This window comes from Neomonachus schauinslandi, chromosome 6 (assembly GCF_002201575.2).
Source record: "Neomonachus schauinslandi chromosome 6, ASM220157v2, whole genome shotgun sequence".
NCBI lineage: Eukaryota > Metazoa > Chordata > Mammalia > Carnivora > Phocidae > Neomonachus > Neomonachus schauinslandi.
In genome coordinates, this window is record NC_058408.1 from 130,440,619 (window position 1) to 130,463,729 (window position 23,111).

At 43.2% G+C, this 23,111-nt stretch overlaps 1 protein-coding gene across 1 annotated transcript in view; it reads left to right on the forward strand.

The window, feature by feature from the left end:
* SORCS3 (sortilin related VPS10 domain containing receptor 3) overlaps nt 1-23,111 on the forward strand; it is a 569,369-nt gene that overhangs the window by 280,922 nt on the left and 265,336 nt on the right. The window contains exon 4 of the mRNA XM_021699769.1: nt 15,549-15,707. Within this exon, the coding sequence (XP_021555444.1) occupies nt 15,549-15,707 (159 nt within the window). The remainder of the gene's footprint in view (nt 1-15,548; nt 15,708-23,111) is intronic.

Below are 23,111 nucleotides of genomic sequence, written 5' to 3' on the forward strand. Positions count from 1 at the left end.
TAACCTGCACCTGACCCAACCAATCAACCAACCAGTAGATTTTATTATCTCCATTTACACCAGGTTCAGAGAGCTGAGCAGGTTAGCCCCACCGTGAGATCTGAATCCACTTCTGCCTGGTGCCATGTCTGGTGTCCTTCTACTACACCAGTGTTTCTCAGATGTGGTTCCTGAACCAGCAGCTCATACATCACTTAAGAACTCATTAAAAACGTAAATTCTCAGACCCACCCCAGATTTCTTGAATCAGACACTGTAGGGTAGGGCCCAGAAATCTGTGGTTAAATAAGCCCCTTTGGTGGTGGTTTTGATGCCCATGAAAGTTTGGAAACCACAGCAGGACACCAGCCATGTCTCACAGTCTGTATCACTCTAAGGCCTTGTTACTCAAAGTGTGGTCTGCAGGGGACCGCATGGGCTTAACTTAGGAGCTTGTTACAAGTGCAGAATCTCACACCTCTCACCACACCTGTAGAATCAGAATCTGTATTTTAGTAAGATTTTTGGTGATTGATGAACATACAGGAGTTTGAGACACACTGCTCGAAACTGTATCTTTGCTCCCTTTAGTCTTAAATTAGCCCTCCCTGGTCTAGATGTCTAGGATCCTTGGGGTTTGCATTCACTCATGGTACAGGACCAAATGCTGAGGGGCCTTCCATTTTCCACTGTGGGACTCAGTGGAGAGCTGTGCGTGTTCTTTTCTGAGCAGATTCAAGTTGCCTTCTGCACATGCTTACCTCCCTAGCCTAAATGCATGCACACACTGACAACAAATACTTTTACTTACTTCCCTTTGATATCACCTTAAGCTAGGCACAACAGCCGGGGAGTAGCTAGAGTGATGTTAACATGTTGTAAACTAGCAGGAATGGCAACGCTTGCCTATTAATGAGGAAAGAGAATGGCTAATTCCTGCTCATTTCTGTTCTGGAATCTAAATGTAGAATCTGAAAGCAGCAGCTCGTTGCTCCACGGTTGATGCTAATTACTTTCCAGCCATGGTACGAGTAAATAGGTGATGTTCAGAAAGCCTAAAATGTAGCTCTTTAGGGGGAAAGACACACACCTTCTGGGGACTTAGTGTGTAGTTATGCAAGTTTTACAAAAGGAATATTTGGGGACCCCACCTCTGATGGCAGAGGGGGTTAAAGGTGATTCAAAGAAGGATATTAACAAACGGTGCCCTGATTCCCTTGTAATTAGTTCTGTCCCTGTGGCACGCGGGACCCATCATTCTCTCCTGCAGTCCTTGATTTCCTCTTGAGCCCAAGGAAACGGACCCATCATGGTGCAGGCTGCATCTACATTTCACAGTCCATTTTACTTGTATGAGTCCTTCAAACCCTCCACGGCCACATCCTTGATGGAGGACTATCAGGCACTAACAGTTTTATTTCCAGTCTGCAAGGAACTGGAGAAGAATTGTTTTCTTGCTGCAAATACCTCACAGGCGTGATGCTCGCACTTGGGTATTTGTTAGAATAATCTCAGTGCTTGTAAGAGGCAACGGTTCCTTCTCCTTGAGGCAGAAATTCCAAGCCAAGATGTCTGAGGTAGGAAGGCACAGTGGTTAGCAAGCTTTTCAGGTGATTCCGATGGTCTTTTCCGAGGTGCCGCTACTGATAGCAGTGAGATCAATGATAACTGTGGGATTTTAGGAAGATGGCCGAATTTCTCCTGTGCCATATTGAAATCGTTGGGGTGGATGAGCTTGCTCTGTACTAGTTTTCTCAGAGTTAGCTAGCTATTATTTCCCTCCAACATATCTGTTAACACATGCCGTGTACCAGATACTGTGCTGAATGCCGGGGATAAGAGTGATGAATCAGATACAGTCCATGTTCTCAGAGATGTCACAGTCTGCTAAGGACACAAACACACTCAGCCGTGAGTGGCACCAAGCACAGTAGCTGGATACTAACAATAGGATGTTGGACCCAAGAAGATCCAGAGTTAGGAATAGTGACAGAGAGTAAATTTCTACTGTGTTCTAGTAGGTTTCTATATTGGGTTCTCTAGGAATATCTATCACAAGGGGAGACCAAGAATCTTGGGGAACTAACTCTTGGTCATATGGGAAGGGCAAGGTTGCCCTTAAAAATTTCCAGTCTGGGGCGCCTGGGTGGCTCAGTTGGTTGGGTGACTACCTTCGGCTCAGGTCATGATCTTGGAGTCCCGGGATCGAGTCCCACATCGGGCTCCCTGCTCAGCAGGGAGTCTGCTTCTCCCTCTGACCCTCCTCCCTCTCATGCTCTCTCTCATTCTCTCTCTTGCAAATAAATAAAATCTTAAAAAAAAAAAATTTCCAGTCTGATAGAGGAGGCAGGTCCAGATATTTAACTAACTGATTTTCCCCCAACTGATAAGGGATTTGGTCACTAAGAAGCAAAAACACACAAAAAACTCTTAAGAAAACTCATGTTGCCAAGAGGGAATCTCAAAAGGGACTCTGGGGATTTGTGTCACTTCCAAAAAAATGGTGGTCTTATTATTAAAAGCTTAGAGGAGATGTGGTTCACTTCATTGCCTGGAGTTTTGAAGGCTACGTGTCCCATTTTTCATTATCCAATAATAAATATCATAGTGAAAGTCACCTTTAACACTTAAATATTGCTTGGATTTTATGAGATTGAATTGAATGGACTGCCATGGTATTAAAAAGCCGTATGGGTGAGGTACTTTTATCACACATGCTTCATAAAGCTGTAGATAAAGCAAGCGCCTGTATACCATCTTTTAAAATGAGAGCATCCAAGCATGGCGTTTAGGCACGAGGCGCCTCTGCTTGGGGATTAAACCTGTTGGTAATGCTAATTTTTAAGAAATAAGAAGAGGAGGCTTGAGGCAATTAGAATAGGATTTGTTGCTGGGAAGGGGAATCCACCTGGAACGGTGGCTTCCATCAGCAGGACATGTGGATTGCAGCCCAGCTGGAATGTGGGCGTCGTGGGAGCCACGCAGATCAGTAAGGAGACTCAACTAGCCAGAAGCTGACTGTGAGGTTCGTGCAGCTGTTCCGGCTGTCCCGATGGTGGTGGTCTGTGGTACCTGTTTAGACCAACTGTATTATTATCATTTTCCGTTCAGCAGAGAGATTTACAGCAGTATCACTGTGCAAGCAAGGTGGGAATTAGTCTGGTGCTTATTAATATCTTTAGCTTGATATTGTCATCCTAGTTTTTCTTGGCAAGCAAGGGAGAGGCAGAAGCTGACCAGTTCTGGCCACAACTCTCTTATTTTATTTTTTTATTGAGGTATAATTCACATAATGTAAAATTAGTCACTTTAAGGGAACGATTCAGTGGCATTTAGTCCATTAACAACGTTGTACAACCACCACCTCTGTCTAGTTCCAGAGCACTGTCATCACCCTAAAGAGAGAGCCCAGAACCATTAAGCAGTCACCTCTCCCAGCTCCTGGCAGCCACCAGTCTGCTTTCTGTCTCTATGGCTTTACCTCTTCTGGGCATTTCATATAGATGCAGTCATAGAATATGTGACCTTTGTGACTGGCTTCTTTCTCTTAGCATGTTTCCCAAGTCCCTCCATATTGTAGCATGTATCCGTATTTTGTTTTTTTTTATGGCTGAATAATGCTCCATGTGTATGTCCCGTAATTCATTGATCCATTGATCTGTTGATGAATGTTTGGGCTGTTTCCACGTGTTTTGGCCACATTTTGAGTGGTGCTACTGTGAACATGAATGTACGTGTATTTGAATATCTGTTTTCAATTCATTTGAATGCATATGTAGGGGTGGAATTTGAGTATATTGTTTGTATAAAATATCCCTTGCCTCCGCCCTGCCATCAGGGTTCTTCCGTGGGAGGATGGTACACCTCCCCTCAATAGGAGCAGGCTTGTCTGTATGGCTTGCTTGGGCCAGTAAGTGCGCTGAGAACAGAGGTGACTAGCGCCCCCTGTGAGGAGAAATCTTATGAGCCATTTTGAGGCTCTGCCAGACTCCTTTCCCTCATTTGAGAGTTCTGTAGGTGCAGCAAGGGCTGCTTCTTCAGGCAGGTCATGAATGCAGGCCTCATGGGGTAGAGCAGTAGGTCTTCTGAGCTCACTTTGTAAGATACTAAATTGGACTGTGTGGGGGACTAAAGTGGATGAGGGGAAATCTCTCTCTGCATGAAAAAGCTTACAGTTTTACTGTAATTTAAGCAGCTAGTTGTAAGCTCTACAAAGCACTACAGAGTGAAGAGGGAGGAATCTAGAGCTTTCTTAGTCCTCTAAGAGCTTTCTTAGAGGACTTTTGGTATGGCCTTAAATGACAGATCGGGTTTAGGTGTACAGAGTGCAAAGAAGAACATTCCAGGAAGAGGGATGGCCTCAGCTGTGGCTTCAAGGTGGGGCAGGAGCAGTGAATTGGGCAATCCTTTTCAAGAGTTAGGCACTCTGGGGGCATGGGGTTGGAAAGTTCCGTTGGAACTGGTGAGTGAAGCACTGTGAACTCCAGGCTCAAGAACTGGTTCTCTGTAATCTGCCACTGAAGATGCCAAGCATGGCTGCCCCCCTGTTCCTTCCTGGCGCTTCGGAGGTTGGACACCTCCTTCTACCACAGTGGCTATCAATTTTTACATTTTTGGTTTTTGCTTCACACATCTCAGCTGTGCAACCTAAGTGACCCCTCTCCTTCCAGAAATGGATTGTCTGTTTTTGCCCCCCATCTCAGATGAGAACATCTGTTCTCAAATGTCTTGGGGAGCAGGTGGGAAAGAAAGGCCCTGACATTTGCCAAATGCCAATATATGTCAGGAGGTTTCCACACATTACTGCTCTCTCATCTTTTCTAAACCCACCACCATGTTGAGGGTGGGCATAATTCCATTTTTTTTCCCCCAGAGAAAAACTGAAGGTTTGCCTAATAAATGAGCTAATAAATGGAGAGGGGCTATGACTCTTACTCACTCTTGTGTCCCCCATACCTGTTCTAGAATCTGGCACATAGAGTCTCCATAAGTGAATGTGATGAACTGATTGGCACCATGGCTGACTGACTAAATAAAAAACAAAAACAAAAACAAGTTCTGTTGGATTCCAAATCTAAAGGGGATGAGATTTTGTAAGATGTTCGTTCCGGGACTCTTTTTACCTCATAAACACCAAAATAAATACTCCTGGAGCTGTGGTGAATGTGGTCAGGGGCTAAGATGACACAGCTCTGGCTGAAGGAAGGAGGGAGGGACTCTGTGGGTTCCTGGATAGAGATGGCTTAGCTAAGGGTGTGTTCCCATTTAACTCTTGTCCGGATTCTCTAGACAGACTGCTGGGTGCAGGAAAATCCCTTGGCTGATCCTTTTCAAGTACATTGTCAAGGACGTTTTCTGGCCCTTTGCTGTGGGATGAGAGCTTTTTGAAAACCCTAGCTAGAAAAGGAGGGAAAAGTGAAGAAAGCAAGGTGAAATGTAATTTCCTCTTTAATATAGACTGTCATTTAATCTAATATTATAGAAAATGATTAGATCTTAAAACCCTATAAATTACGTTTGACAACTCTCTGGTGTGCCTCTGCTTTCCCTCTGGGCAATTATACCCTGCAACAGTGGGCTGAGGAGGAGCCGAGCTCCTGAATGCAGTTTGTTTATTGGCTCTTAATGAGAAGCAATTAATCTCAATCACCATAGGGGTGGATCCTTTGCGGAGCCTTGGAATTAGAAGTGGCAGTTGGACCTTTTGACAAATGTGCTGCGCTATCCTGAACCACAACAGAAGTTGGTGAGGGGATGTGTGGTGTTTGTTTTCTTCCTTGGAGCGCTGAGGAAAGAAAACACACACACACACACACACACTCACACAGAGCAGTCACAGAGGGAAGAGGACGGCCACCGTCGGGCCCCTCCACCTCTTCCCCGCCAACTCTCCTCCTCTCCTGCCTCGGCCCACCCTCCCTGACCTAGGAGCTGGGGCTCCTCATTATGTTGTTCCCTGCGAGGCCCTCCGCTCTGTTTATTACTGTGATTGTGGCTTTCTCTTTCCTGCCTGCCTGGGGACCGCCTGGCACAGGATGAGGGGTCATTACGAGAGGAGAGGACCTGCCTGGTGAAATTGCTACCTGTCTGCCCCCTCCCCTCCTGCTTCACGTCGGGAAAGAGAGGAAGCATCACCAAACAACCGACAGGAACTCTTAAAACCCCTACGGGAAGCAAATAAGCACACCTACTGCCACAATTTCTTTTGTTTGGGGAGAAAAGGGTCAGATTTGCAGCTGAAAGGACGAAAACAAAAGGAAGAGGACAGTGGAGGAAAACCTTTCCCCTAAACGCTTTGACTGTTTTCTGCCTTTGTTCGCCCCGCACTCTTTGTCATTCCCTTGTTGTGTCCTCTTGCTCACTTGTACTGAGCTTCCTGAAAAGGGCAGTGCGGCAAGAAGCATTCAACTCCGGAGGTAAAGTTCCGACTTTGAGCCCAGTTTTCCCACTTGGTAACTAGCTGTGACCTCCAGTAAGTCACTCAGCGCCTGCTGTGGTGGTTCCTTGCCTATAGGATAGGGGGTGAGAGGCAGGATCCTGGCCTCCCAAAGATGTCCTCACCCCCAGAATCTGAGAATGTGTTAGGTCACATGGCAAATGGGGGGATTAAAGTCTAGATGGAATTACGGCTGATGAATTAGATCTTAAATTAAATCTTCAAGCTGAAGTTGAGTCAGCAGACATTAAAATAAGGAGAGTACTCTGGATTCTCCTGATGGATGATTGTACTCACAGGAGTCTTTGGCTCCTGGGAGAGAAGGAGAGAGCAGTCAGAGGGAAGCCACAGGAGAAAGACTGGCCTGGCCGTTGCTGGCTTTGAAGATGAAAAGGGGCCAGGAGCCAAGGAATGTGGGCAGCCAGCTTCTAGAGGCTGGAACAGGCGTGAAAACAGATTCTCCCCCAGAGCTTTCAGAAAAGAGCTGAGCCTTGCTATCACCTTGGTTTCAGCCCAGCAAGACCTATTTGGGGCTTTTGACATCTAAATTGTGAGATACGAAATTATATTGTTTTAAGCCACTAAGTTTGTGGTGACCTGTCCCAGGCACTAGGAGGTGAATACAGTAGGCAATAGTACCTGGCCTGGCTTCCCCAGGGAGGAGAGAGAGAGGATCAAGGAGAGAATATCTGTAGAAGGACTTGGCAAATGATAAAACTCAGTGCAGCTCAGAGCCTGTGATACTGTTTAGCCTGTCCTGCGGTGAAGGGATGCAGAACAGGTGTCTTGAGATGGGGGTAGAAACCACAGACCAAGTGCTTCAGGGGTCTCGCAGCTCCTTGCATGGTCTGGCTCCATTTTGTTTTCTCTTTCTGGTAGCTGAATGTCTCCCTCCTGGGAGAATGGGATTGGTACCCCCTTTCGCTTTCCTTGGGCCAATTCCTGGACTGGGGAAGGACTGTAAGGTGCCATCAGTTATTATAGCCTGGCTCTTATGTGGGTCATTGGCCCCAAAGTTCCCTTGGAAAGTTGCCTTGTTCATTGTTGATCACATCTAGCATTTAGCTGCATGTGAGTTCCTTCCTGCCCCTCCGAAGTATGGGCAGTGAGTTGGGCGTGGGAAGTTGAGCTCTAACGTGTGTTCACATGAGCAGCATTCTTACTGGGCAAGGTGGTGCTCCCTGAATGCAGTGACCTTGCATTACCAGTGATACCCTTGACTGAAGAGTCAGCCGACCAGGACATGGGATACTACCTATAACACACCTAAGGGTCATCTTCCCTCTTAACTAAAATGATCTTTCCCAAATATCCAGGGTTAGGTCCCTGAAAATTGCCTAGGTCAGTGGCTTCTCATATGAAGAATAAGGTCCAAAGGGAAAAATACGATTAGCAGGTGAATTTACAAAAGCCCTTGTCCCCCCCCCCCCCACTTTTTTAATGGTCACTGAATTAAACAGTAAAGACAGCACGCTAAATAAATAGTATATCAGTGACAATCTGCAATTCTTAAATTAGTCATAATGGGTACTGTGCAATTAATTTCCACTTACCATCCTTTGTACCCTGGAATCTTTCAGGGTGTCCTTCCCACACAGATGTAACAAAATGCTTATGAATTAGGGTTTGTTCTGTGGCAGATGGTAGGCATGCTGGTGAGCATTGTTTTCTCTCTCTCTTCCTATAGCCATTGCCTTTGTGATTTTAGGATTTGAAGCAGTGACTCTTCACTCTGGGGTTCCACCCCGTTCTCAGACATGCACAGTAGCGACTTGGTTGCTTGAAACAGCAAACACTTTGGATGATCTTGATGCACCTGTTTGGATATTTATCAAACCTCTCCTAAAGCACCTGGTTATTATCTGTGCCCGTGACAACATTGTGCCAGATCCCATGTCTGCTGCCCATCTAAGCCCTGTCGCCGCACACTCCTTCTGAAGGCAGGAGTCCACAGCCGGGTTTGCGTCTTTCTTTAGTGCTCCTAATGTGGCAAAGACAACAGGAGCAAATCAAAGCCCCTGCATGGAACCAAAACAAAACATGAAAAATAATTCAACAGAAGTAATGAAAATTACTTCTAACCCAAATGCTATAGACTTGTTTTATTATTATTATTATTATTTAATTGTGAAACTTCTTTTTCCTTCTCTCCCCCGGGGTGGACTTGCTTTTTTAAAATATGGGAAGTAAATACCTTGCTGAAAAAGTATATGGCTATCGATGTGTTAAATTTGTCTGTATTTCCACAAAAGAGGTACTGCAGTGGAGAGGGGTTTGCTGCCCTGAGTACTGTAGGTGGGTCTGGTAATGCCCGGGCTGCCCACAGCGCTTCCGGTAAAGGTTTTGCTGACTACTTTTATTCAGTTGGAGCGAGCTTCTCTGGCTAGGGCGCAGGTAAGCCACAAATACAGTGCGTTGAATAGTTGGTCAAGCAAACTCAGAGACCCTTGAGTGACCTTCCCTCAGCCATGCATCAGATGTTTATTGAGCGTGTGCTTTCCTGAGCCCAGCAAAGAAAACTGGAGCGTGAAATGAGTGACGCTCTATGCCTTTTAGGAACGGAATATCTAGGTGGTCAAGTGAGATGAATACAAGGGAAACAAAATGTAGCTAATGTTTTTAAATATATAAAAATACTTAGAAATTTTCAGATATTTTATTTTTTAAAGATTTATTTATTTATTTTAGAGAGAGAGCACACGCAAGCATGAGCAGGAGGAGCAGAGGGAGAGGGAGGGAGAGAATCTCAAGCAGACTCTATGCTGAGCCTGGAGACTGACATGGGACTCGATCTCATGGCCCTGAGATCACGATCTGAGCGGAAACCAAGTGTCAGACACTCAAGCAACTGTGCCACCCAGGCGCCCTGAAATTTTCAGATATTTTAAACATGAAATCATAGTTCAGTGTGATAACAAATTGGCCAACGGAGTTCATGGAATGCAGAGATTATTCTGTTGGTGTATTCAGGACACTTCACGGAAGGGAAGGAATGAAAATGGGCCTTGAAGGAAAGAATGGGCAGAGAGGATGCTGGGCTGTCCAGGCTCAAGAGTAGCATTAGCCAAGATAGGAATGTAGGGTAAGGCATAGTGATTTGAACAAAACTTTCTGGGGAGTATTTGGTGGAGCACATGGTTGTGTTGTCATGGTCAAGCCTGAGAGCAATATGGGAACTCTGTTGTGAAGTGTCTCAGGTGCCAAGCTTAGTTTTCATGACCTGTAAAGGGTACTGGAGTTTCTTCTAGAGAGGAAACACCATGTTCAGAGCTAGACTGGGGCGGATCCAACCTGCAGTGCAAGGTGGGCTGGATGGTTTAAAGCATGGAGAGTAGGTGGGCACCAGGGGTTCCTGCTCCAGAGAGCAGGTCAGGAATACCAGTCCTGAGTTGGGAGGTACTCTCATTGCCATCTCCATTGACATCCCCTTACTATCTTATGTTCCCCCCCCACACTTTTCCTGTGCTCAGAGCAGTGCTTACAATGTGCACAGATACTTATCCAGCTCCCCAGTTTTTCCAAGAGCAGGCAGTGGGTAGCATAATCCTGTTGAGATTCTTGAAAGGGCTGTAATGGGAAAAAGTGTATGTGTGTGAAGAGAGAGAGGGAAAATCATTATTATGAAGATAATATCAGCTCATTACAGAATATTTGGGAAGAATAGGAAAGTGTAAAGAAAAAATGAAAATTACTTATGATCTTGCCACACAGTTGTAACTAACAACATGTAGTGAATTTTCCTTTGAGTTGTTTATGCATAAATATAGGCATGAGATATAAACAACATTTAACAAAATTGAGATTATGCCTTATGTGTTTTCAGCCTGCTTTTATACACACTGCTTAAGCATCTGATTATTTTTCACATGTCATAAAACTATTTGAATTCATACTGAATGACTGCATAATATTCCATTGAATGGGTTTGGCCTACTTTATTTAATCATTCTATCAGATACTTGTGTTGTTTCCAGTTTTTTATTATTATAAATAACCCTGAGATGATCTTATAGAATTCCTCCAAGAATCTTCCTTTGACGAGAGGAGAGTGGTCATTCAAAGCCACAAATAAATTTAGCACATTCACAATTACCTACCGATGGGTGTTCATGGTGGCAGTGTTGCTATGTGCTAATAGAGTGCATTTTTTTTTTTTTAAGATTTTATTTATTTGACAGAGAGACAGCAAGAGCAGGAACATAAGCAGGGGGAGTGGGAGAGGGAGAAGCAGGCTTCCCGCCGAGCAGGGAGCCCGATGCGGGGCTCGATCCCAGGACCCTGGGATCATGACCTGAGCCGAAGGCAGACGCTTAACGACTGAGCCACCCAGGCGCCCCTATAGAGTGCATTTTTAAAAGAATATTACCAGCAATGTAAAATGCATGTAAAATGTAGTTTTTTTCTCTTTTACCCTTTCATGGTTTTTCTAACTGTGGTTAAAACAAAACAAAACAAAACAAAAACAAAAAAAAACAAAACATCTAATAGGAGATCTGCTCTCTCTTCAAATGCTACAATACAGCATCATTAACTCTGAGCACGATTGTTGTACAGCAGTGCTCTGGAACTTTGTCTGCAACTCTGTTCACTGAACAGCAACTCCCCTTTCCCTCACGATGGATCCCTTTCATTTTTATCCACAAAGCTCAGGAATGATGGGAGCCAAGAAGGGAGGCAATATAATCCCCAAATTGCTTCAATTTGTATCCAGCCTGCTTGGCATCGCTTCTGACTTCAGTTGTGCTCTTACCCTGGGTGATTTAAAGATAAAGGTTAATGTTTATTTAACAGTTATGCACCTGTGCTAAGCTCTTTGAATCATTATCTCATTTAATCCTCTCAACAGCATTGTGAGTTAGATACAATTATTATCTTCTCTCTCTCTCTTTTTTTTTTTATAAATGAGGTAAGAGACTTGGAAAAAATTGAGTAATAGCCTCACGTTTACACACCAAGTAGTAGACTGAGGATTTGAACTTAAGCCACCTGCCCCCAGAGCCTATAGCATTAATAACTCTCCTAAACCATATTTGAAATATCCTTTTCCCCTTCCAGTACACACATACACCCCCACTGCAGATCTTACGTCAGGAAAAGCTGGATAAAGAATCGAAGCAAAAGCAAAACAGAACAAAAGTCTCCAATGGAAACTCTTCCCCGTTCATATTGTCCAAATCGCATGAATGCAGAATGCACAGACATCTAAGGCATCCCTGAAGGTTTTACACTTACATACTTGTAACTAAAAATTAAGGGGCGGGGGTTGTATATTTCTTTGTTTCAGTACAAATAAACTATCATAACTTCATAAGAGTCGCCTGCCTAGTTCATAAATTCAGTCCACAGACATATTCAATTTGGGTACAATTTAAAAAAAAAATCTAATTTTAGATATTTTAAGGAAAGATGTGCGCCTTTCATGTTGGCAGATTCTTCACCACTCCTTGTCTTGCTTTTTTCCCTTCATTTACTTACTTTACTTGCTTTGCCCTCTTAAGCATTTGCGTTTGAAATCCCTGCTTAATAGTAAAAATTGGGATGGTTTTAGTTACATATGTCATATATTAAAATACAATACCCATATTTTATCTTGAGACAACTTTTGGTGAGGCATTTGCTCTCATATTTATCTTAATATTATGGTCCTTCCTTCCTTCCTTCCTTCCTTCACCAACATTTTATTTCCTCTTTGGATTCCTACTTATTTAATTCTTCATGGCCTCTAGGCCAGAGGTGGCTATGAATGAGAGGAGGAAAGGGGCTTTCTTGAAGCTGCTTTTTTTTTTGGTAGATTTCTTAGAGCTGCTTAAGAAAAGGCTGCAGGCTTGCTTCTCTGATTCCTTCTTGTCCCTTGGCAAAGAGAGCCAAGCGCTGTGGCCGAAGGTGCAGGAAGTGGTAGTGTTGGGGCGGGTAGTGGCATCTAGGCTGCTCAGAGGACGTGGCAGGCAAGTTGCTTTCCTCCTCTGGGCCTCAGTTTCCTTATCTATAAAACACAACTGACGATACCTCAACTAATTTGTGTGAGGGTTCGATAAAGTATCTGGTGAGGTGCCCAGCGCAGAAGCGAGATCCAGAACATACAGGTTTCTGTTTCCCTTCATTTCATTCTTCTCAGAAACTGGGATTGAATACAGACCCTGCCAGTGATATCAAAGTATATGAAAGGGTTTCTGATGAGAATGTCAGAGAAAGGTTGCAATAAAAATGTGCTCTTCCAACAAAAGCTCTCTAAAACCACCATGCAGTGTCAATATGCCTCATGTATGAATTCATTAATGTACGTGTGTGTGCTCCTGTATGCAGCATCGCTGTATGTGTGAGCATGTATGTGTGTGTGACACACATACATGCAGCATTTGTGTGTGGATAAATGTGTGTGTGCAAGTGTGTGTGTGTGTGTGTGCACGCAGAAGGAAACTGCTGGGGGAAGAGACTACATTGCACTAGATATTTGATGGGAACCCTTATTCAGTATATAGTAACTCACGGTATATAAAATAAAGTCCATTTATGATGTTGGTCTTATCTTCTAATTAAAATCATAGGCATGAAGCTTCTTTATACCTGCATAAAATAAGCAGTTTAATTTCTCTGTACTAGGGGAAAAATGATTTCATTGCCTGTTTCGTAGCCCATCAGCACGTGGTGGGAAGCAAGTCAGGGTGGTGAGGAAAGCTTCATTCTTCCTCAATGTATTTGTCCTCTCAGACTTCACGAGGAGCATGGATGCAGCCTCTGAGGTGTTCTCAAGGGCAGCAGGGGGGCTTTTATCTGCTGCCCCTACCCCTTCACGTTGCCAAGGGAGGTGAAGCTATTTTGTCTATGAAAAATCCACCTCAGAACATTTCCCCTAGATTATTCACATATAAATGAAAAAAAAAATATTATACTGCATCCATTCCTTAAAAATTTGCTGATAACTAGTAATAACTTATTTCAATGAAGCCAAAGCAAATATTTGAGAAAAAGAAAGTAAGCTTGTCTTGGAAGCTATAAAGGAAGCTATAAAAGAGGAAAAGGACTATGAATCTTTGCAGCTAAAGGGATTGAATCTGTTTTAAAGTTTACTTTGTAATAGTAATATATGCTATGGGTAACATTTTTAAAATCCTGCTATTTAATGATTTTATTTTATAAGGTTTGGGAATGGTTTTGGCTTCATTTTGTGCTTTGGGCCCTGCGGCTCAAACCACGTGTCGAAGTAGCCCTATTGACTGGTGGGAGTAGAGCGAAAGACAGGAAATAACTCTGAAGAGGGAATAAGCTCATTTGCTCAGTCACTCAGCAAACATGAGGAACTCAAAGAAGCTGGGTCTCTCTGGATAATAAAGGTCAAAAGGGCTGTGGTGCTGATGAAGCCAGAGACAAAAGCAGGGGGCAGAGTTTGCTAGGCTGTTTCAAGGATTTTAGAATATAGGAAGATCAATGATAAGCCATCAGATGGTTTTATGTAGGGGGATGTTGGAATCAGATTTGTATTATAGGATAGCTGTTCTGGCCACAGTGTGACAAAGTGGATGGGGGGCAAGTGGGGACAGCACTGTGATTGGCTAGGGGTATTTTACAGTAATCCAGTGTAGAGATTATCACGTTTTGGACTAGGGCAGTTACAATAGCAGGAAGAGAATGGATTTGATTTTAGAGCTAATTAATCGGTAAAATACATGGGTATTTTGAGAGGCGAGTGGGAAAGCAGAGTGAAGGATGAATCTCGGGTTTTTGGCTTTATATTGAACCGTTGGTGGAAACACGAACTGAGCCAGGCAGGACATGGTGGGAAAGGGATAGGACTGAGATCAGGTACATTGTGGGGCATGGTGAGTTTGAGGTGTTTGTGGACATCCAAATAGAAGATTCTGCCAGGAAGCTGAGTCTGAGACTGAGAGGAGACCTCAGGTCCAGATTGAATTTTTGAGTTGTCCCAGAAAGATGGCAATTGAAAAAAATAAAGCTTGGAAGAAGTCACTGAGGAACAACGCATTGAATAAAAAGAAAAGGGGTCTACACTGAGGGTTTAGCAATGGTCATTATTATAAGGAGATCAGAGAAGGTTGAGTATTCAAAACAGATGAAAAGGAAGACAAGATGAACTTGATGTTATGGAAGCCCCTGGAAGGGAATGCTGAAAGGAGGATGGAATTGCCATTGGTATCGAAGACTGTCAGGAGTTCAACTGCGGGAAAGGTCTGAGCGTCTAAGTGTCTGTTGGATTAAATACTGGAAAGTCAGTCACAGGGTTAGTGAGATCATTGTCTTCGAGGTACTATAAGTAGAAGCCAATCTGTGCTGATGGGAGGGGGCTTTTACGTTAAGTACTGAAAGGTCAATGATAATTAGAGCGATCACTTGTAAGACTATATGTTATGCCAACTGTCAAAGCCATGTTCGGATATCGTGCTACTCAAATTATTGTGGAAACTGAGGCCTCTAGAGTTAAGTAGGTTTCCAAGGTGACCCAAGATGAACAGAGAAGCGTTGAGTTTGAATCTGCTCCCTTGGATGCCAAAGCCTTTCTACTACACCATTCTGTCCCTTTGGACAGGGACAGAATGCACCTTATTGAGCAGCAGTCTTTGCCCCAGGGGCCTTTGGGGATGTGGGCTTTGGAAAGTATCTAGAACAAAGTGATCATTGAAACCACTTAAGTCAATTAAATCACTCAAACAATTCATTCAGAAAGAACAAAACAAACAGTGGGATAAGAGGGAGATCCTTTTCAAGACTAAAGGGCAGGTAAGAACAATGGTGTGATGAAGAGTGCCCTGGAGAATTGAGGGAGGGGGAGGGGCAGAGGGCTTGTGTGATGGTCTCAAGGTCAGGGGACAGAGGAGCATAAGAATATGCTCTCGCTACTTAAAAGATGAACATCAACAATGAAACTACCTATAAGATGGACATCACAAAATGAAGCCTCATTTGTATGCACACCTAACCATGCATAATATTTTAGCTCCATTCAGCAACGAAGGGCTAAATCAGGGAAAAAAATGCCAATATTTCGTATAGAGACCCACATGCCCCTTTCTGTGCTGTGATATACAAATACAGATGACTTTATATTTATGCTTTAATTTCTTGTATTTATTCTCTCATGCTAACTCCATCTGTATTTTCTCTCCTCTCCTTTCTTTAGATCATGCTTCTTAGTGATCCTGAAATGGAGAGCAGCATATTAATCAGCTCAGATGAGGGGGCCACCTATCAGAAATACCGGCTCACTTTCTACATCCAGAGTCTGCTCTTCCATCCCAAGCAGGAGGACTGGGTGCTGGCCTACAGTCTGGATCAAAAGGTGAACAAACACTGTCTTTATTCACATCTTGTCACCCAGGTACCACCTGGTGAAAAGCACTTGTTTACTTAGTCCAGATGTTGGAGGGGATTCAGTGACGTTTCATCATTCCAGCCAGGTTCATTTTGTCTGTAGCAACGAACTTTCTTTTCTGCTCTTCAGTATCAAACTATGCAAGCAGCTCTATTATTGGCAGTGCTGTGCATCATTTCATAGGCTTAAGATGGTTTCCTCTATAATTTTACTCATTTGACCTTTAAAACAACCCTGTGAAGCAAGTAGGAAAAGTGTATTCATAGTAATTTTATAGTGATTGTAGTAAACGAAGGTGCCGAAGGGCTAAGGTGTTTGTTCAAGCCTGCCCAGCCGGTAGTTGGAAGAGCCACAGCTGGAATGAATGTTGTCAGATTCCAAGTCTAGGGAATATTCCAGCATACCATGCTGCGTTGATTTGGTAAAATTTGAATATACCATTTTTGTAGTTTAGCAAAGGAAGGGAAGTCTCAAACTCGTCCATTTTGTTGTTTTCTAAAAGTACCTTCAAGATATAATGACCCAATAAGTCCTCCTCTTCGAGCTCAAGATCCATTTATCCAGCTGTGTACTTGACCTTGTCTCTTGTATGTCTCAGAAGCCTCTTGATTCAGTGGATTCCAAAAATGGACATCTGCTCTCCCTCCAACATAGCTGGTTCTCTTCCGGTCTTCCCTAATTGTATCCATTTGGTTGCAAAAGTCAGAGACCTAGGAGGTATCCTTAATACTTCCTCATTCCTAACCTAGCATCTCTAACCTATCATTCTATCTCCATCTCGTAATTCCATGGACTTCTGTTACCACCACCACTGAAATCTAGGTTATATCTGTCATTCGAGTGTTGACCAGAGCCTCTTCCAGTGTTTATACTATAACCTGAACAATCTATTTCCCAAATGTAGATCTTAGGATTTCCGCATTTTCTCCGTGTTCACAGAAAAAAGACCACAGTCCTCTGTAGAATCTACTAGGGCCTCCTTCGCTGGTCCCTCCTCTGACTGTCATGACTCACCGTTACCACGTTCCCTTGAATGTCCTTCTTTCAGTTCTTCATCCCAGCTGTCTTCCTGGCTCCATTTCTGGGCCTAAATCTTCTTCCATGAAGTCAACGTTGTCACTGTCAGATCTCAGATCTAGTATCACTTCCTCAGGACGTCTTCCCCTAAACTCCCTGACAAAGTTAGATGCTCCGTGGTGTTCTTTCCCATAGTGCCATCCACTTCCCCTCCAGAGGGCCTGTCACGGGTGAGATTTTACATTGACTTATGTGATCTTTGGATTATCTGTGTTCCTCACCGGACTACAAGCTCCAGGAGGGCAGGGCCATGTCCGGTTTTGCTCATGGATGTTGCACCGGGGCCAGCACAGTGCCTGGTACTTAAAAGGTGCTCAGTAAATATCTGTGAGGTGGACAAATTAGTGGATGGATACATAAATGCTATGGTAAGCCTGCTGTAGCTGATCAACTTATACTTAAGAAAAGGGACTTTAGATTATTCTTCTTTGTATTTCCTTAGTATAGAACCTTAGTACAGTGCTTGATGCCAAACTATTAGGTAATCATGTTGTGGAATCCATCAGTGAAAGCAAATAGATAAAATAGATAATTATAAGCACTGCCTTGTGTAGAGATATCCACAGATTAACCTTAATTGAAATAGCTTCGCTTCTTCTCTTCTCTCTTAAATCCTGATACAGTTGCTCCTCAGTATATATTTGAATATGTGATTTTAAATGTGAGTGTGTGTGTGTGTGTGTGAGAGAGAGAGAGAGAGAGAGAGAGAGAGAGAGAGAGATGTCAGCACCTTTAAACAATAATTTCAGCATAACCTTTATATCTCTCATTAATGGAGCCTCATGGTGGGTGCCAGGTGCTTAATGCAATCCCCTAAGGACAGCCACATGACATTTGCAAAGCGAAAGCCATTGCAAATACATTTCTTTCATGGCATCAAGTGGCTATTGTATGAAAGACTTAGCCAAATGTCAGGTAGTCTGTGAGTTTGGATGCTTCGTATTGCTATGAATTTTGAAGCTATATTGAAAAATAAATTTTTTGGCTATTGTTAAAGGCTGGATGGTAATTTATTTAGATGACACTCAGAAAACCTAAACTATGTTTTTATTTATACAGAGACAAGCTAGATTAGACATCTCATGCCAAGAGGTTGATAAACCAAATGCGGAATGCCTTGGGTGTATCCAGAAGGAGGATCCTTTTCCCTCATCTCCATAGCACTGAGAACATCTGGGGCATTGCTCATGAAGTAGTCTTGTGGATTTAATGCATTCAAAATACTTTCAGGCTTGGTGGCTGCTTTTTTACATAGTAAAAATATTTGGAAATGTGGCAGTAGGTGTTAATGGATTTTCCTAATCACACTGCACATTTCTGGATGTATTATTCCTTAGGTACTCTTTCTTGTTAACATCTTTTGCATAAAGTGGCTGAATGTTCTTCAGGCCCATAAAGTTTCTAACTGGTACCCTGCCATTCTTCTAAATAAATGGTGTGAGGAGGCAGACGATGCCCCTGGCAACTTTTGCAGAACTGGCATAAAACACCTAGCCTCCATCATCCAGGGTTTAGAGGAGTTTTTCTTTAATTTATTGGTTTAGAGTCAAGGAGAGGGATGCTATGCAGCAGCGGATGGAGAGTTGAGATTGATAGACAAATGTCTTATTTCAGACTGAAACCTTCTCTGATGTGCATGCATTGAGGCATCTGGTTTCTTCTAGAGAAAATGAAAAGTGTGAGTAGGAAGGTAACTGCAGCATCGAAGGGAGATGTTTGTGGTGAGGAGTGAATCGATGTTTCCATTATTGTGCCTTTGATGAAATGCACTAGCAATTTCTTTAGAATTGGTAAGGCTGTCTTGTTATGTTGTATGTATTACAAAAGACCTAATTGAATGATATTTTAAAGGGACACTATCCAATTGCTTTACCTTCCAAATTGCTACCTCAAAGCTGCAGGAGACTTGCCAAGAGATCTCACTCGGTAAAGCCGCTGCTGGAGAATTAAGGAAATACGTTCTGGATAGAACAAAATTGCAGCTAGAAATTGAGACATGCTCATAACTTTGTGTTAGTTGAGACCCTGGATGGCAGGTTGTGAGTCAGCTAGGAAATGTGCCTGGTACTGGTCAAGGCCAGGCTGTGGGAGATCACCCAAGCCTCCCAACTTCCAAAGCTGCAAACCGGTGGGGAGGTAGGGACAAATGCACCTTGCACTTGACCCTCTGGAGGGCCATGGCTCTCCAGTTTTGATGTGTCACAATATAGCAAAGTTATTCTGTTTCCTGTTCAGCTTGACCTGGGCTTTTGAGCAAGTCCTTCCATTCTGGCCATCCTAGGAGCTTCCTGATTCCTGCTCCTCTTCTGTCCTATAGATTCTCCTGGCACTTTTCATTTTAATATAAAAGAACTCAGTACTTACTGAAGATGAGAGGTTCTTTCTTGGGTATATGAATCTTGGGAAATGCTTTGTAAGAATCTTTGTGAAACAATTGGCAAAAGTAATAGGTTATGGTTGATCAAATTGGAATAATAAAGGAAAGGCTACGCCTCTCTTCTGTCTGAATCAAAGCCCTAGAATGTCTTTGGAGGGCTGTATATTTACAGTTATTTAAGAGGCCGGATTCTCTTTTGTTTCCATCAGGCTGTGGCCTCACTGATGACTGAAACTGCACTGTGATGTTTTGGATTAGCTGGAGGGCTCAATACTATTATTCAAACTGAGCTTCTTAAAAAAAAGACTTTGAGATAGGTTTTGAGGATATTACAGTCCTCTAAATGGATAGGTGTTGTTCTCATCGCTGTAGAAAGCTGGATTTTTAAACATCCCTTATTTTGACGAGAGACTTGGTTTGATTTTTTATTTGTTTTTGTTTTTTTTAAAGTGGGTACATGCTCATGTATTCACAGATGCATACGTCCTGGCACAGGGGTCTTCCGCAGGAGACAGTTGAAAACAGCTATTTTTCTGCAGAAGAGGTAGAGTTACAAAACTCTCTATTATCATTTATCTTCTTGGCAACATGAAACTTTAACAGATACAGCTGGCTTTGGAGATCAGAGATGAGGAACTCCATGGGATTTCAGATTCTGTTGTTTTTCAGACGCTTCCGGCCTAGACTGGTCTAGAATTAACAGTATTTTCAATGTAAAAAAACACTTTCTGAAACACTAGCACACATAATGAAGGGTTTCTGTTCTAGTAGTTGGGTGGAGTGGGCCGCCATGTGTGATTTTTTGTTGATTTGTTTTTTTGTTTTTGATCACCTGCTACCAGCCAAGTTCAACAGTAGCTGACAGATTGACAGGCTGGTTAAGGAGCTGATGCAGTTTTGGGCATGGTCACTGGCCAAATAGAGTCCACAGCTGAAGAGGTGATGGTGCTTCCATGCAGGCTTTGCTGGTTGAATCCTATCTGGGGCTGCTGTGTCCTGCATGAACAAGGCACTGGCGAATTAGAGTATCTGGACTGTGGAGGGCCTGAAAATTCAGAAGGAAGTTTAAACCCGTACTTCGGGGATGCTGGATACAAATGACGCTGTTCCTTTCATTTGTATTCTTCTGTAAACCCTCAGATTAGAAATGTAATTGTATTCAGAGCTCCAGGATTAGCAGGTGATGACAACGTTCCTCAGTAGCCATTGGCAGAAACAGGCTTTATAGCTCCCACCTGGTGGGGATAAAGCTGCTGGGGATTAACCAGGGATGACCGTGGTTTTGAAGCATATCCTCCATGGAATGAGAGTGCTACTGAAGGGCACTTTCTATTTAAAGAAAAACATTGCAGAGGCACCTGCATGGCTCAGTTGTTAAGCGTCTGCCTTCGGCTCAGGTCAGGGTTCCAAGGTCCTGGGATCGAGCCCTGCATCAGGCTCCCTTCTGGGCAGGAAGCCTGCTTGTCCCTCTCCCACTCCCCCTGCTTGTGTCTCTCTCTGTCAAATAAATAAATAAAATCTTTTTTAAAAATAAAGAAAAACATTGCAATTTCATTAGGTCCCTTCCATGCCTATAAAACCATTTGTGTATCATTTAAGAGAAAGAAAATTGAGAGCCCCACTCACCTATGGCAAGCTGACTGTGCTCTTCCAGAGATCTCATCAGTACAGTGGGATGTGCTATCTCCATCACCATAGAAACCCGGTTTCCATGAGGCCGCTTTCATGGAGGTGAAAACAGAAACAGTGGGCCAAGAATGGCCTATTTTTTTATCAAGGAGGTGGAGCAACCTCTGTGTTATTCAGATATCACCCTTAATCTACCTGAGCTGAGTTCTGAATGACAAAACTAGTTGAACATATAATATTAACTTGCATTCAGTGAGGGTCATGCAGTAAAAATCTCCACCCATGGCAACTTTGCTCACGAGAACATTAGCTCAAAGGAACAACCTTCAACAAAATTATGGATCTGGTGGCCTTTGTCTTCCCAAACCTGCTTCTCTGTATCATGTCCCAGAGTTTCTGTGCTCTATCTCTACCTTCTAGGTGTCCATTTTGGTAAGCTAACACATTTCTGTCAGGGAAAAGAACATTTGTTAAAATAATTAATGTAAGGTGCAGCGTATATATGTATTAGCTAGGGTACTCATGTCCTTTTCCCAACACCTTTCCCAAAGCCATTATGCTCTCATGGTAGAAATTCAGCCAAGACAGTATTTTGGTGAAGGAGGTGACTGTAGCCACAGGTGGGAAGGACATGGAGCAGCTTCACAGCCTTTTCTTCCTTCTTCCACCCATTTCCTGTATGGAGTGACCGTGTCTTCACGCATGCCCTGATCCTTTGTGTTCATACTGCTGCCTAGTGTCCCTAATTCTGACCCTATATTTCTAGTTTTCCTGTTGGACTCAGGACTTCTTCTGCTTATCCCTTCCTTGACAAGCCCCTCTAGACTTAGGAACCTGTCTACCTGACCTGACCATACCTTCTATCCTGCCTCCATTCTCTGCCCCCATTTTGACCACTCACGCTGGTATGATAGCACCTGGCCTTTTAAAGTCAGGGTCAGTCTCTAAACCTTTTAAGGCAAGGTGTAACATACATATAGGAAAGTGTGCATCTCATGAGCTCGATGAATTTTCATAAACTGAATACACCTGTGAAACTAGCACTCTGATTAAAGGAGCACATGACTGGCTTCCCAGAATCCCCTTTTTCACTGTGCAGTCATTATCCTCCACCCTCATGGGGCCACTATCAATCAGGGTCATTTTTTTAAAGATTTATTTATTTATTTAGAGAGAGAGAGAACGAGCAGGGAGACGGGTAGAAGAAGAGGGAGAGAGAATCCTTAAGCAGACTCCCCACTGAATGCAGAGCATGACCTGAGCCAAAATCAAGAGTTGCATGCTTAACCGACTGAGCCACTCAGGTGCCCCTGTGTATGTCTCCTGATACACATTGCCGAGGTGTCGTCCAGGAAGGCAAACTCATTTGCATGACCATCAAAACTATGTCAGAATATGGGTTTCTCCTCAACTTTGCCTAAAACTGGGTATTCTCCTTATGACACAGAAAGGAACACATTTTTGAAAATGAAACCTGTGAAATTAATTTTAAAGGGACATTTTTTTGAAAGTTTCCTTACAAAAGGTCTGGATGAATCAGGCTTACTCAACATCTTTGAATTATTGCCTTTGGTTCAATCTAATTCTCTAAAGTTAATATTTTTAAATTCTCCTTCTCTGTCATTTCCCTAACCTGCTGACTTCTAACTTTTCTTCTAAGGAATTCATCTTTGTCTATTCCTTTACCAGTTTAGCCAGAAATCGGCTGCATGCCATTACAAATGACCCTGACTGGGGCAAAATTGAGGCAAAACCCATATTCTGACATAATATTTATAGCCATGCAAATGAGTTTGCCTTCCTGGAAGATACCTCGGCAATGTGTATTAGGAGACATACACAGGGGCGCCTGGGTGGCTCTGTCAGTTAAGCGTCCGACTCTGGATTTTAGCTCAGGTAATGATCTCAGAGTTGTGGGATCGAGCCCTATATTGGGCTCCTCGTTCAGCTGGGAGTCTGCTGGAGATTCTCCTTCTCCCTCTGCCCCTACCCCCACCTGGCACGTGTGTGTGCATGTGCTCTCTCTCTCAAATAAATAAATAAATAAATATTAAAAAAAGGAGACATACATATCATAACTTTGATCCAGCGATTCAGTTACTCCAGTTCTGAGACTGTACCAAGAGAATAATACCAAATGCCACAAAGTTTTAGGTATGATGATGTTTATCACAGTCATTCATAATGGGAAAAACTGCATAGAAACTTACTTAATGTCTAACATTAAGAGACTTTATGCCAGAATATTATGCAGCCAACAAAATGGTGGTTATGATGACCAGGTGACA